General features: G+C 46.1%; 1 protein-coding gene across 2 annotated transcripts in view; it reads right to left on the bottom strand.

Moving 5' to 3' along the window:
- The window catches only part of SFXN5 (sideroflexin 5), a 92,712-nt gene that overhangs the window by 17,175 nt on the left and 62,196 nt on the right, over window positions 1–13,341 (bottom strand). For both annotated transcript variants that reach the window (XM_088524987.1, XM_088524988.1), the window contains exons 11-13: window positions 11,433–11,548; window positions 9,509–9,594; window positions 157–274 (exon numbers count right to left, since the gene is read on the bottom strand). In XM_088524987.1, the coding sequence (XP_088381113.1) occupies window positions 157–274; window positions 9,509–9,594; window positions 11,433–11,548 (320 nt within the window). The remainder of the gene's footprint in view (window positions 1–156; window positions 275–9,508; window positions 9,595–11,432; window positions 11,549–13,341) is intronic.

Below are 13,341 nucleotides of genomic sequence, written 5' to 3'. Positions count from 1 at the left end.
CCTTGACTCTTAGAGTGGGATTTGTCCAAAAGCAAAGAGCTTCTATGGTCTTACCTCCTTAGAGCTACTGTAACAGGTCTCTGCTGCTTGGAAAGCAAAACAAGCACAGATAAGCAGTGATGAGATATCCCAGTTTTTGCCCGGCTGTGTACTGACCTCAGACATCTGCGGGAAGAGGCTGATGGCCAAGGGGAGGGCCAGGCCAAAGGCAGCGAGGCACACAAGGCTTTGGACCGGGAGAATCATCCGGGGACGGGACCTCAGGAGGGACGTTCTGCAAAGAAAAGGCTGGGTTAGGCCGCTCCATAGACCACGTTAGCCTGTGCTGCCACCCAAACAGACCTTTGCTCAGACCTGCTGGCCTCCTACACCCCAGCTGGTGTTAAAACCTGTGTGGAGACCAGGTCTTCGGCCTGGTCTATGACTCTAGCCCTTCATTTTACAGATCACGAATAATTAAGGACCACGTTTTTCTGCCTTTTTTTGTGTCACCTTGAGTCTTTCTCTGAGGGTCATCTCTGTGAGTTCACGAATAGAAGAGCACGATCCAGCCCCAGGGCAGTCCTGTGTACAACACACTATGGTCTTCCACCCCACCACGTTACACAGCCATGGGCAACTTTGGTGCTCAGTTCTCCCAGATTAAAACAGCTTCACGCTCCCTTCCTCCACTTCAAACCAGTCTCACTCTGGAGAAAACACTACACAAGGTGATGTGGATGGGTGCAGGTGTTGCCTGTATTAAGGCTTTGGAGATGATGCTGAATGAACAGAAAGAAGTGAAGCTTCATAATTCTCTGAGGACTTTGTCATTTGTGGAACAGAATAATACTGAAAAGGGCATTTGACTTAGTGGTGTAATAAAGCAGTAAACTTGACAATATCTTAATTTGTTAAAAATCAAACATCTTTAGAGTGGGTGATAAGGCTGTTTTAACACGAGCTGTCCCCAGGGGATATTTATGAGTTTAAGATGTGTTAACAGCAACCGCTTAAAGATATCTGCAAGGTCAAGTTCTGATAATGACCCATTAAGTGACCCTAATGATGCAATTAACACTGAATGACATGGACAACATTCAGCCGATAGAAGCTGGTATTTTAAGTATGTTACAGGAGACAGGACCTCAGACAGTTTGCAAATGAGTGTGAACTGATGCTTTAGGGAGAAAAATGGAATCCTTGAGCGTTTTGTTCAGGGAGGTATTCCCTGAACACTTTTTTTTTTTTTTTTTTTCACCAATCTGAAACAACTGAGAACTGAGAATGACAATAGGTTTTGACCAGGTATTCAGCAGACTTTGGCAATGCAGATGGACCATCCAGGGGGCCACCATCTCCAGCCTTAGTCCCAGCATGTCTCTCTCCACTGCTTGGCCTGACCAACAGTGCCCAGAGGATGCTGATGCCTGGAGGTGTCCTGCCATCAACCACAGGCAGGAACCTGCTAGTTAGTGCCTTTCCAATGGGATAACACCAGAGGAGCTCTCCTGGGGAGAAGGGAAGGCCTAGGAATGATCTGATGACACTCAACAGCATTGTGGTTTCCATCACTGGGTTTCAAAACATGTTTCTAATCAAATGTGTGCCGTTCACCAGGACCCCAGCCAAAATGGAAGAAATCTATCTACATCAGGGGACGCTGCTGGGCCCTGAACCTAAGTGCTTTCGCACACACACACACACACACCTTATATTGGAGGACCACCTCCCCGTGCAGCCTGAGCCTGCCAGAAAGGCAAGATAACAGATTATCTCCATGCCCATCTGCTTCTCATCTCCTGCAGGCTCCGAGCAAGCACCTCATGGATTACAACAGCGCAGCTGCCGTGTGGAACTCGTTAGCTGCTGCGGGCTGGGTGCGTGTGCCCCGGCGTCCAGGCTCTTCGCTCTTGCCCAGCAACGGGTGGTTGTCTTCATCTCAAGGAGGGGTGGAGAAGGAGAACCAGGAAAGCAACATCCAAAACTCTAATCCCACCAATATCTTAACTCCTTGCTCCATACGCTAACTGCACTCACCAGCTGCTCTTCTGTACATGAGACGTTCAAGATTTGCCAGCAACGAGCTGTGACAACCAGTCCCCAGGATGCAGAGGGGCAATTGCTGAAACTGATTTATCCTTATGCTTAAAATGTCATGATCCATTAGAGCCCTTGCTGAGAAAAATCACAGGACCAGCATCCTTCTAGCCTCCCTGGAGTACAGTTTAGAAGCAAGACATCGCTGCTTATACTGCCCTGACACTTTAATTTGGAAGCTGCACCCTCTTTAATTATTGCCCTGTTGGGGACCTTATAATCACCCAAGTAAAAACCACACCAATTTAAAATGATCCGTGGTTCAGCCTCCAGGTGTGATTTCCAGGAGCGTTCCAGACTCGGGCCAGTTCAAATTACAGCAGCTAACGTCCTAATTAAGAAGAGCTATGGCTCGATTTTAAAGGGGGAGGGGACTAATTAACACATGTAGTGTAATGTCTTAATTGGGATGCGGCTTCTAAAATTTGTGTTCAGACTAAATGACTCATGATCAGTTGGGAGGTCACTTTTCTTCAGTCCCTAGGATCCTTGCACAGATTTTGGAAGAAAATTTAGTTAATTATTCTATGCTGCATTTTGTTACCTGTCAAATGCAACCAAAAATGATCTCCCTTCACCCACAACCACCCGCCTTCCACGATGGAAGTGCCTGATTAGATGCTTCCTAATGGCTTAATTGCAGAGTATTGTATTATAGCAAGCCATAACTAAACAAAACAATTTTCTGTTTGTCCAAGACTGAATTATGCTACTGCATTGTGCTGTGTGCTCTACCAGGGGGTGAGATCATGGGTGGGGAGGTCTAGACCCTTAGATCCTTGTGAAAGCTCAACTTTGCTCTGAGCTTCTTCTAAACCAGACTGCTTTACCCAGAAGAAGGTGAATATTATCCTACCTTAGCAGTCGTTCTGCGCAAGCAAAGGGACACTATTTGTACACGACAAAAGTAGTTTTATACACTGCCCTGTCCACAGGTCAGAATTGGCCAAGATCTAGTGAACTAAATGGTGGCTTTCAAATGGGACATGAGGGCTTAAAAGGTTTGTGCCAAGACAAAGTCTTATGCTTTAAGGCTGCAAGAAGACAGCAATATGCATGCTCTGTTGTTCCTTTTATAGAAGCCTTTTTTTTTCCACCAATCCTTGCCATGGACCAACACGAATGATAATTAATGCTTATACATTGCTCTCTGGATGCACAAGAAAACACATTTTTCTAATACTTTCCTGTTGCATTTCTCTTCTTTACTCTCTTTCAAATCCCCTAATGCTTATTCTCCTGGTAATCTGCTGTCATGAAATTTGCCTGGCAGCTAGAAATAAGGGAGTAACATGTTGGGGACCTTCTGGCTTACTGATCTTAGGTAGCATCTACTGTTAACAGATATACCTAAAACAACTAGATCTTTAGGGTAATGCTTAAATATGCATGAGTGTGCATGTACGTAGGTACATACACAGACACACGCATACTTGTACAGACAGTACATCTGCTCCACAGAGACAGTGTGTTGTAGATCTTGTAAATACACCTTCATTCAACTTTCATCACATTGTTCATTAGTGGTTTAAATTTTGCATAATTTGGCAGCTGCCTCTGGCGTTTTTCAAGAGGTACTGTAATTTATTCCATATGGAAGTCACTCGCTGTACTAAAAAGGAGTTATCAGGTTCAGCGAACCAGAGCTGTATTTGTCTAGAAGGAGGTGTCAGATGCTAAACTAAATATGACAGGAGTTAACCAAAGTCTCCCAGCTGACAGATTCTGTGGGGTTTCTGTAGTGTTTGGTATAAACAGGTTCAAAGCTAATACATACACTGCAAGACGCCGAGGACGCTGTCAGGGTAAGAAAAGCCCTGGAGGCTAAAGCCCCCGATATCCAAAAAGGGAGTTTGGCATTGCTGTCCAATCCCGGCTGGCTCGCTCCAAATCCTGACTGTGCAACGTGCCCCGTGGCTCCATCTGCGACCATCCTTCACGTCGGGGCTGCCCCACTGCTGTCTCCCTGGGGTCGTTCCGAGCCTTCCATGCTCACTTGGGGCACTGCAGGAAAACCAGCTCTTCTGTGAGCAGGATCTTGGCTGGTGACTTTCTGTCCTCCAGGACCTCGTGTACCCAGGGTGGCACCTCTTGCTCCAGCTCTTCCCATAGTGCTCCCTCCCAGCGGATGCAGACCGAGCGCAGGCCGGGTATTTTTGTCTTGATTGACATAATTAAAGGGAGCAGTTTCAATGTTTACTCTGGTAACAGCCGTGACAAATTAAGGTGTCACTGCTGTCAGCTGTTTAGCTCAAACAAACTTCACCACAGGCTTAGCCGGACAGAGCGACTTAGCGCTTCAGAGGAGGAAGAGCCTTGGTAGGAAATGTCCTGCAAACGCCGCTGTGAGGAGAAAACCTCTGGCAAAAGGGCACAGACACAAGGGCCAGGAGGTCCTCCTGCTTCACGTGCATGTTTTGCAGTGAAAGAGAAGGTCCACATGGAAGAAAGCTCCCTTCTACTACCACCAGCCACGGGCTGAGCATTGGCCATCAAGAGAGTAGCTCATTATGCTGTTAGCTATCAAGAAAGTAGCTCATTATACTGTGCTATGCCACAGCAGCCCTGAAATGTCCTTATTTTATGAGCTTTATGGGAAAACAGCCCTGACAACTGGTGTGTGAGGCTGGTGACATACTGTGGTGCTAGCAGCTCTGCGAGCCTCACAATTAGGACGACGTAGAGATGAAGAAAGAGTAAAAATGCTCCTCTTCTGGGGACACAACCATTCTGCTTCTTGTTTCTTTGTCAGCTCTTGTCCCCTGCCAAGAGTTCTGTCTTTATCTCCCCATAATTTGCACAGTCACCTCTGTGGTGTTCTCCTATCTAGCCTGACATCCATGAGCTCTTGGAGCTCAAACTCAGGCCTGCTGTACTTCAGACCCTCTGAGGTTACTTCTGCTGTAAGATGGGGAAAAGTCTTATGGATGAAGAGCTTATAGCTTATGTTCTCCTGTCCCCACTGACCCACTGATGGCTGTTAGTCCAAGGCATCCACAGAAGACACTAGTGGTGGACTGAGCTGTCGTGGCCCCTTATCCAGACCATGAGAACCTAGTCCACTGAATTTGGGCTCTTTCCACCACAAGTTCAGGCTGCCAGGGAACCTGTGTTTGCATATGCGAGACCTGGACAGCCTGGATGGTCTGCAAGACTGCATGGATGGTCTGCAAGACTGCCTAGATGATGGGCTCCAACTCTGCAAGAAGTAGGAAGCTGGACAGAAACTGATGGAGAAGGCTGGAAGATGGCAGGTGCTTTCTGCAAGAAACTTGTGCTGTTTCTCATTCTTTCATTAATCACCATCAGATAAAAAGATTTGCACCAGCATCTGAATAACATGAAATGTATGAAGTTCAAGAGATCCAATGCTTATGTCCAATGGACATAATTGTTCCTGCACCTTCTTCTCCTCTGTGGAAAGGTTGTGATGAAGTTCCCACTGTCTGCTCTAAAGTCAGCTGCCTCCCGTAGATGAATTTCCTTCATCTTAGAGATGATGTGAAACCAATATTTTTCTGTATTAAAGTTGCCAACATAGATATTATTTATAAAACTTAAATGAGAATACATCTGCACAAAATAACTGACACCGTGTTCCCCGCATGGCATATGCAGTCTCAAAATAAACATTGATTCTATATGTTAGCTGCTTCAACAGAGCGTCCAAGCAGCAGGAAATGCATGAAACATGGGGAAAGAATGGAACGCTACGGAGCTCAGCAGTGGGAGGTAACATTGAATTACTTGGAGAGCAGAGAAGGCGGCCCTGGGAGTTAAAATACACAGCAGGCAAAGAGATGAGAGAAGCCAAGAGAGCTGAAAAAAATGGCACAAGAGACGAGAGAGGCAGCTGGGGGAGTTAAAACATGCAGATGGAGAGATGGCTGAGAGAGAGGGAAGACCTGGATCCAAGAGGAAAGACGACGACCGGGAACTGGCCACTTAAAATAAAACTTTTCAAATACTGAGGCAAAAACGAGGGAGCAGGTTTTCCATACATCGGAAAACCACTGCTGGGACACCACAGCCTGCTCCTCAGGTGGTTCAACGCCCACACAGCGTCGGCACCGTCACCCAGTTACACCTGGACCTCTCCTGGAGGCAGGAGAGCCGCTTTCCGCCTTCACCACCACCTCAAGCACAGGATCCAGATTGCGACTCCTGATTCCAGATCTCCAGCCATCAAGTAATGAGCTGTCACCCTCATCTTTCTCATTTATAGACACTGTCAGGATTGCTATAAATAAATTGATAATACATGCTTCAATATGACTCTCATTTTAAAAGCCCTCATCTAACTAAAATTGCACTAAATTTAAAAAGCTGAACTTTTCACAGCCCCCTCCCCAATCAAACTGGGAAAACAAGATTGATATATGCAATGTTGGCTGGGACAGATTTAATTTTTCTATTGTTTCGGATCCAACCCGAAACACTCCTGCTTCAAACGCTTGGGCTCCTGCCTCCCAGATGACTTAAGAGTGCACTCTCTGCTTTGGGTTTCTTGAGCATCCTATATCTCCTGAAATGTAATCCACTTCCACCTGTGTCCTTCAGTAACCACCAAGAGATCTATGGGTCAGTATCTGGACCATGAATCCTTCAGATATGAAAAGGGAGACTTTCCGAATCAGAGGGATGGTTCCACATGTCCTAGAGCAAAAATGGGCATATGAGCATCTTTTGGACCACAATCTGCATTTCTTTGGCCAAAGCTCACCCCGTTCCTAAGCCTGTTATTGCTCCTTGACAGGCTTCCAGAAACCCAGAGGTATTTAGTGTAAAATAAAACAGTATGCACAAAGATTGAAGTGGAATTTAGGCAAGCAAAATCAGTACCTGTATATTTTGCTTCTACAGAACCTCTTTTGGGGGAGGTAAGAAGAAAAGGGTTCTCATGCAAATCTTAATTAGGTCTTTCTATCACTGAAAATAATAACTTTTCAAGGACAACATCTTATATTTCCATGTTAGTTTGACAGATAAAATTAATTTCAAGCCTCTTGCAAGGAGCACAGTTACACTGAGTAAACTGCATCCTATTATAACCAAAGTTATCATGTCCACAAACGAAATAAATTTTACTAATAGCTTCATTTGAGCTTACTGATGCTTTGAAAGACCCATGATAGTCCTCAGTGTTTCCTGTTGGAGACAATTCTTCACTGACTTGGAACCTATGAACTTTGTGTTTTTGCACGTGCAGATTTGTGTGTGTGTTGTTAACCAGAATAGCATAGAGCCTTTGAATCACAGGCATAAAAGAGTTTATTTTCTGGGAAGATCTTTCTCGGATGAGCTAATCACCAAGCCACAGCTCCACCAGAACACAGGGCCGTGTTGAGTAAGCAGTGACACACACAGGCACTTCGGTGAAAGGCCTTAATGCTACAGAAAGACTGAAAGAAAGATCTCCGGGGTAGGAAACATCACAAAACTGTGGCATTTCTTAAGTGTCTGCCATGTGGACAGGTGAAAACAGAGGTTCTTTAGACTGACAGCAGCAAAGCAGTTTTGATGGGATTATAAAGACTAGATTAATGTGTCCAAGTTTAAAGCAGAGAAGCTGTTGAGGTGCTGGGGTCCAAAGAAACAGGACAGCTCCTGTTCATCATGCATATGACACTGAGCAAGCTGCAAGGCACCGCAGAGGAAAGGAAGGTCATTCCCCAGTGGAGAGCTCTGCCCTCCATTCCCAGCCTGCAAAGCTAGACTAACCCAGACCTCTCACCTCCCTCACTGCTTAGGTTGGAGCTCACACACATCAGCTGGCCTTGGTGCAAGGCTCTGGGTGCTACAGGGGTACGCACGATATATACATGTATTTTAAATATAGACACTGAAATGGAGACTCAACATTTGCAGAAAAGCCCTCCACACCTCTGCCAGGGACAGAGAATTGCCCTCGGGTATTTTTACAAGAGCAAACAAGGCCAAGCGAAGCTGAGGGTCAATATCTAATCATCCTAATTGCTATTTACTTTGTCAGCAGAGTGCTTCAGAGCTGCCATTATCAACAAGTTTGTTTAAAAAGTGCTTCCAGCTCCGCTGTCTGGACAAAGACAGCAAGTCCTTAGCAGTCCCATCTTTCAGGGCATGATCAGTCTCCCAGGGCTCCTGGGGAGATGCACGGCCCAGTGAGAGCCATTTGCCCCAAGTCTGCTGGTCTGCCGGAGTGCAAGGACATGGGGTAAGGACACACCAGCCAGACTCCAAATAGAGACTCCAAAGAGATGCTTACAGCATCTCTGAGCAGAGGAAAAAGCTGATGTGGAGGACCAAAAAGTGGGGAGAAGAGCCCATGCTCATAGTGCTTTGATTTCTTCATTAGAAACCAGTGACATGGGACAATTGGACACAAGGTAATAACCTTGTCCTGTCCTGTCAACTCTTCAGAAGTGCTACCAGAAATGCAGTGTTTCTCCTGGAGCACTGGGGCTTCACAGAGACATCTCTCAGGGGAGACCCTGGCTTATAGAGTGATGGAAAGCAAAATTCTGCCCAGTTCGTGAAGGTTAGTGCTCCATCGCTCTTCCTTTTGGTCACCATGCGGGTGCCCCCGGGACTGACACAGGAATGTAGATGACAGGTAGGAAGGAGAAGACCAAGGCAGAGGTCCTGTAATGACGAACGAAATGGAGAAAGTGAAAGGAGCTTATTCTTTGCAGTCCCCCACCAGAAGAGAGGAAGGAAGCTGCCAATTCAGAGGTCAGAGAAGTTTTAAACAAACAGAAGGCAGTGCTCTTCCCCACTCTGCGTAACCATGAGTGTGGCTCAGAGCCCCAGGACGTTACCTGAAGTACATGTGGTTCAAACAGGGTCCAGGCAAGTTCACAGAAGTCAAGCCCTGCAGTGACACGGCCAAGAGGGTCCAGGCACGGAGCCTGGGTGAAACATCCCAAACCCCTGAGAGCTCCTGCGTCGATGCTGCGCCTGGTCTGGCTGTGCAATGGCAGAACGACCCCAAGCTGGAGCCTTGCAAAGCCACCCAGGCCTCCAGCAGTACGATTGCCTCCATTCTTATCCTTTATCCCTATTTATCCACTGATCTTCCCGTCAGAAAGAGCATCGTGCTGAAGACCTTTAGTCTGACCCCATGTGGCAGCTCGAATGTTTGCAAAACGGAGGATTGAAAATTTGTGAAGTTTTCCACTGAATTCGGAGGGTTTTGGTTCACACTGACCCTACAGAACAGGGTTATTCAAACTGCTGCAGAGTCTCAGAAGATTATTTAAAATAACACCACCAACACAACACGTCAACAGTCTACAAGAACGGTCAAAGATGCCGAGAAATGAATATTGTAATAAGCAAAAAAAGTCTTTGATAGACAACTGCTAAACAGTATCAATGAGTAACATCTATTAAGCGCCTTTTCTCCCTTCCCCATGAAAAGCCACCTGCTTTCATACTGTCCAACACTTACTTTTCCAGTATGGACATAATAATTGGAGGTAGAACCAGTATAGGCATCGGCAGGACCACTCTAGTCAGGGCCGTTTCAAGCAGTGCCTGCAAAGCAAAAACAAACAAAGTGACCCAAGACATTGAAAATGAAGCTCAGGATGCCCCTGCACCGAGCTGCCAGCGTGTGGGCACGGAAATGTCTTGGCTGGCCCTTCTGGTGTTGCATGTGTGAACGAACGTGTCAACAAATGTCTTCAACTTTGCTCTCAGTTATCTGTGTGCAAGTTGGTTTTGTGCTGCTGTGTCACCGGGTGGGTTTGGGCCAGGTTTGGTCACAGGGCTCCGCAGCTCCAAGGCACCCGGGCTTTCCCCACTTTGCCGGCATGACCCAAAGTACCCAAATATCATACTCCTACACAAATACGTTAGTGCTGCCTGGGGATAGAAATAAAAGGCAGAACAGCTGTGTGGCATATTCTGCAAGTTAAAGACCCCCATGCAGGCTGAGCTATGGGCAGTCCTGATCTCCCGCCTGGGAGGAGACGCCCGTACGCCTGGTTCTCTGCAAGATCTAGGGCAGCAGGGATGGGAATGCTGAACACGCTCACAGTGCTCAAACCTTCCAAAATGGGAGAATGTCTTGGAAAGGTGCAGATTACAAAACTAAGGACCTGCCAGGTACTGCTCTGTTTGGGAAGAACCATCAGGATTAGGTGGCAGCTGAGTGGAAGTTCTCAGATTCCCAATTTGGTGCTTGAACTCCACCTAAATGACATTTACTGTACCTTCATTTTCAGTATTTATTTTTGTCTTGTCTGTATTCTCCTACACCATTAGCATGGAGAGAGGAGGAAGGGTCTTGAAGCCAGTAATGTAAGTTAGGCAAACTGGCTCAAGTAAGTGTCTCCGAGCCCTCCAACAGATTGTTTTAAGCTCCCTGTTAAACAACAATATGGAGATATATTAGAGATCTCCCATTTCTTGCAGAAGACTGTAAATCTGTACATAATTGCTGTCTATGAAGTGCCTCAAGAGCCTTGGACAGAAGGAGCGAGAGAAATGCCAAGCATTATATTATTAACTCCTCTGCCTGGGCGTGTGCTTCTGTACACGCTCTACATTTCAGCTGCAAGCCCACTTGCAAACAACCTGCCTCAAACAATCAGAGGATGCTCAGCAGGCAAAACTATGTAAAAAGGAAGAAAACGCAATAATTGCAAGCAGATGGTGGAGGGTAGAAGGTTACAGGCAAAAACAAACCAGGTGTTAGCACAAGACTAAAAACATCTGGCCACCCTTAGAAAGCTCTGGATGGCAATTGTGAAAGTGATTTTGACATGGCAAGGGTTAAAAAGCTCCTCAACTTGAAAATGAAGTCTTCCTCATTTAGAAAAAGGTGTAAGTTATCTTTGCTTCATATTCAACATGAACTGCGTACAAGTTTCCACAAAGAAATCCTAAGGCTGGGAATGCACGAGGGAAGCAGTGGATCCTTCCGATGTAAATCCGTAGGCTTTCAGTCCAGTTTGAGCAGCTATTGGGTTCTTGTGCAACACAAGTTTCTTCCTCCACAGAGCTTCAATTTCTGCTGAGAGATTTTCTGTTTTTCAGAAAAGCTCCCTAGCCTTGACTTGAATGCTTTTGGGAAACACAGTCCTGAGATAAATTACTCTTGATCATGTGCTCTAAGAGCAACACCCCAGCTTGTCACCTCTAAAATTCAGTGCCCAGCAGCATGTGCAGTGGCTGCGTGCACCCAATTGCAAGGGTGGTCACAGAGCAAGCAGCAAGTTTTCCATCATTCCCCCTGCACGATCGGTTACTTTCACCTATTTCTAGCTTCTAAGTTGTCAATTCCTACAGCTGTGGGATTTGTTGAGCCTTGGGGCCTGTTGTGTGCATGCTTACGTCGAAGGCTCGCAAGGAACATCACGGGTACATACATGTTTTGCAGCAATTCTGGAAGATCCAACAATGTTTCCGTTATTGTCCAAAACATCAATTCCTTCTTCCAGCTCCGCGTGCCTCATCAGGACAACATTGCAGATATTGGCACTAGCTGAGGATGAGAAAAGCAGGATGATTAGCAGTGGGGCCCCGGTCAATATCCAATGGCAGGTTTCTCTTCCCTGTAATACTCCGACAGCTTCGTTCCCACCAGTTTGCCGAGGAGTTTCTGAAAGTCAAGGGTTCACCCCTATACAGAGGGGTGAATGCTGTGATTTTGGGGAGGAGAATAATACATCAAGATCATTCCCTTTTATTCCTTTTGCAAAGGAATTTGCTGCCACAGGAGGAGATGTACTGAGGCAAGAAGGGACATGGGCATTTCCCCATACTTGGAGCTGCCCTGCTCAGCAAGCCAAGTTGCTCCAGGATAAGCGTGAGGGGCACAAGCATGGGATGGGTGTGCAGGAGTTCATGGCTGGCACGAGCATGGAGAAAGGACATTGCCACCTCTTTTGGAGCCCCAAAGCTGGCTGTAATCCCGGGAAAGCACAACGTGGGATTTACGGAGTGTGCTTCGGGATTGTCCTTCCCCTGTACAACCCTCCTCCAGGTCCTGCACACAAGTTGCTACATCTACACCCTGCCTGGGAGTCAGTAACTCTACTGTTCACCAAGTCCTGCAGGTTAGAAGAGTTTTGAGGGCAAAGACTCATGTTTTGGCACACACAGTTGGCCTGCTGGCCTCCCCATCTCATGCAGTTTATCCTAAGTAATGTCCAGAGGCCCTCTGCTCTCAGGTCCCTTTTCTCCTATAAAGGGGTACTCCAGGTATAAGTGAGGAAGCGGAATTTGGACATGGACCACATGCTGAACTACTGACTCACTGGCTATTCTCTGTGATGCTTTATTGCCAAACCCCATCCCATCTTTCAAGAAATTTTCAAGAGAAAAGTTGAATATCTTCAAAATTCAACTGGCATTGACAAACTGGCATTTTCCAGGGTAAAAAAAAAATAAAAACCACAACATTTTGCTGCAAACTTTCCAATCAGAACTAATGCAAAGCCACTGCTGCTGCAGTACCACCGCTTCCAAAAATGTGCTTCTGTGCCGTCTGATGGGTTAATATTCGCTAATTAATCTCAATTCATGTCATATAACAAATGTCTAATTTTTTGAGGGTGGTGGGTGGGTGAGCCCTATACGAGCGCAGCTCTAGGCAATCAAAGATGATTTGTGGTGACAAATGCTCCTTACACTCCCGAAGGAGAGGAACACACACACACGCACACTCTGTCTCTCTCGCTAATCTTCTGAGTACCGGACCACTCTTCCTATCTATCAAAATATCCGTGTTACCAGGCCTTCAGCTCACTAATCTAAGATTAAAAACAAAAAAAAAAAAAAACAAGCAGGCATTTCATTTAAAGAAAGTTTACCCCCACCTTCTTTTTCTTTTTTTTTTTTGTAATTCTCCCCAACCTTCGAGCTTTCAGTCAAGATTGAGCAGATAGCAGCGTGCCAGAAGAGACTGGTTTTGTCATGTGTGTGGTGTGGTCAAGGCGAGAAGTGCTGGCACAAGATGCTCATAGTGATTTCATTGTGGTTTCCAGACCTAAAGTTCACATGGCAGCTCCAGGTGCTTCTCCAAGTTGCTACCCCCCTTTGAAGGCTTCGTTGTCGAGACCTCAAATTCCCATCCCTGGATTCCAAACTCTAGCTGCTGCCTCCATTCTGCTGCTGTAAAATCCTGAGGAAGCATGAACTGTGGCAGATAATGGGTAATATTTGATTTTATGAAGGTTTCAAATGCAAGATATGGAAAATAAGAAAAAAACAATAGGGGAGAAAATTAGATTTTCAGAATTTGGGGGAAAACTTCCTTTGTGTGGTATTTTTTAT

Source organism: Tinamus guttatus, unplaced genomic scaffold (genome assembly GCF_059628265.1).
Source record: "Tinamus guttatus ecotype Peru unplaced genomic scaffold, ASM5962826v1 Tinamus_guttatus_pri_ptg000218l, whole genome shotgun sequence".
NCBI classification, from domain to species: Eukaryota; Metazoa; Chordata; class Aves; order Tinamiformes; family Tinamidae; genus Tinamus; species Tinamus guttatus.
This window is presented reverse-complemented; position numbering and strand designations above follow the sequence as displayed.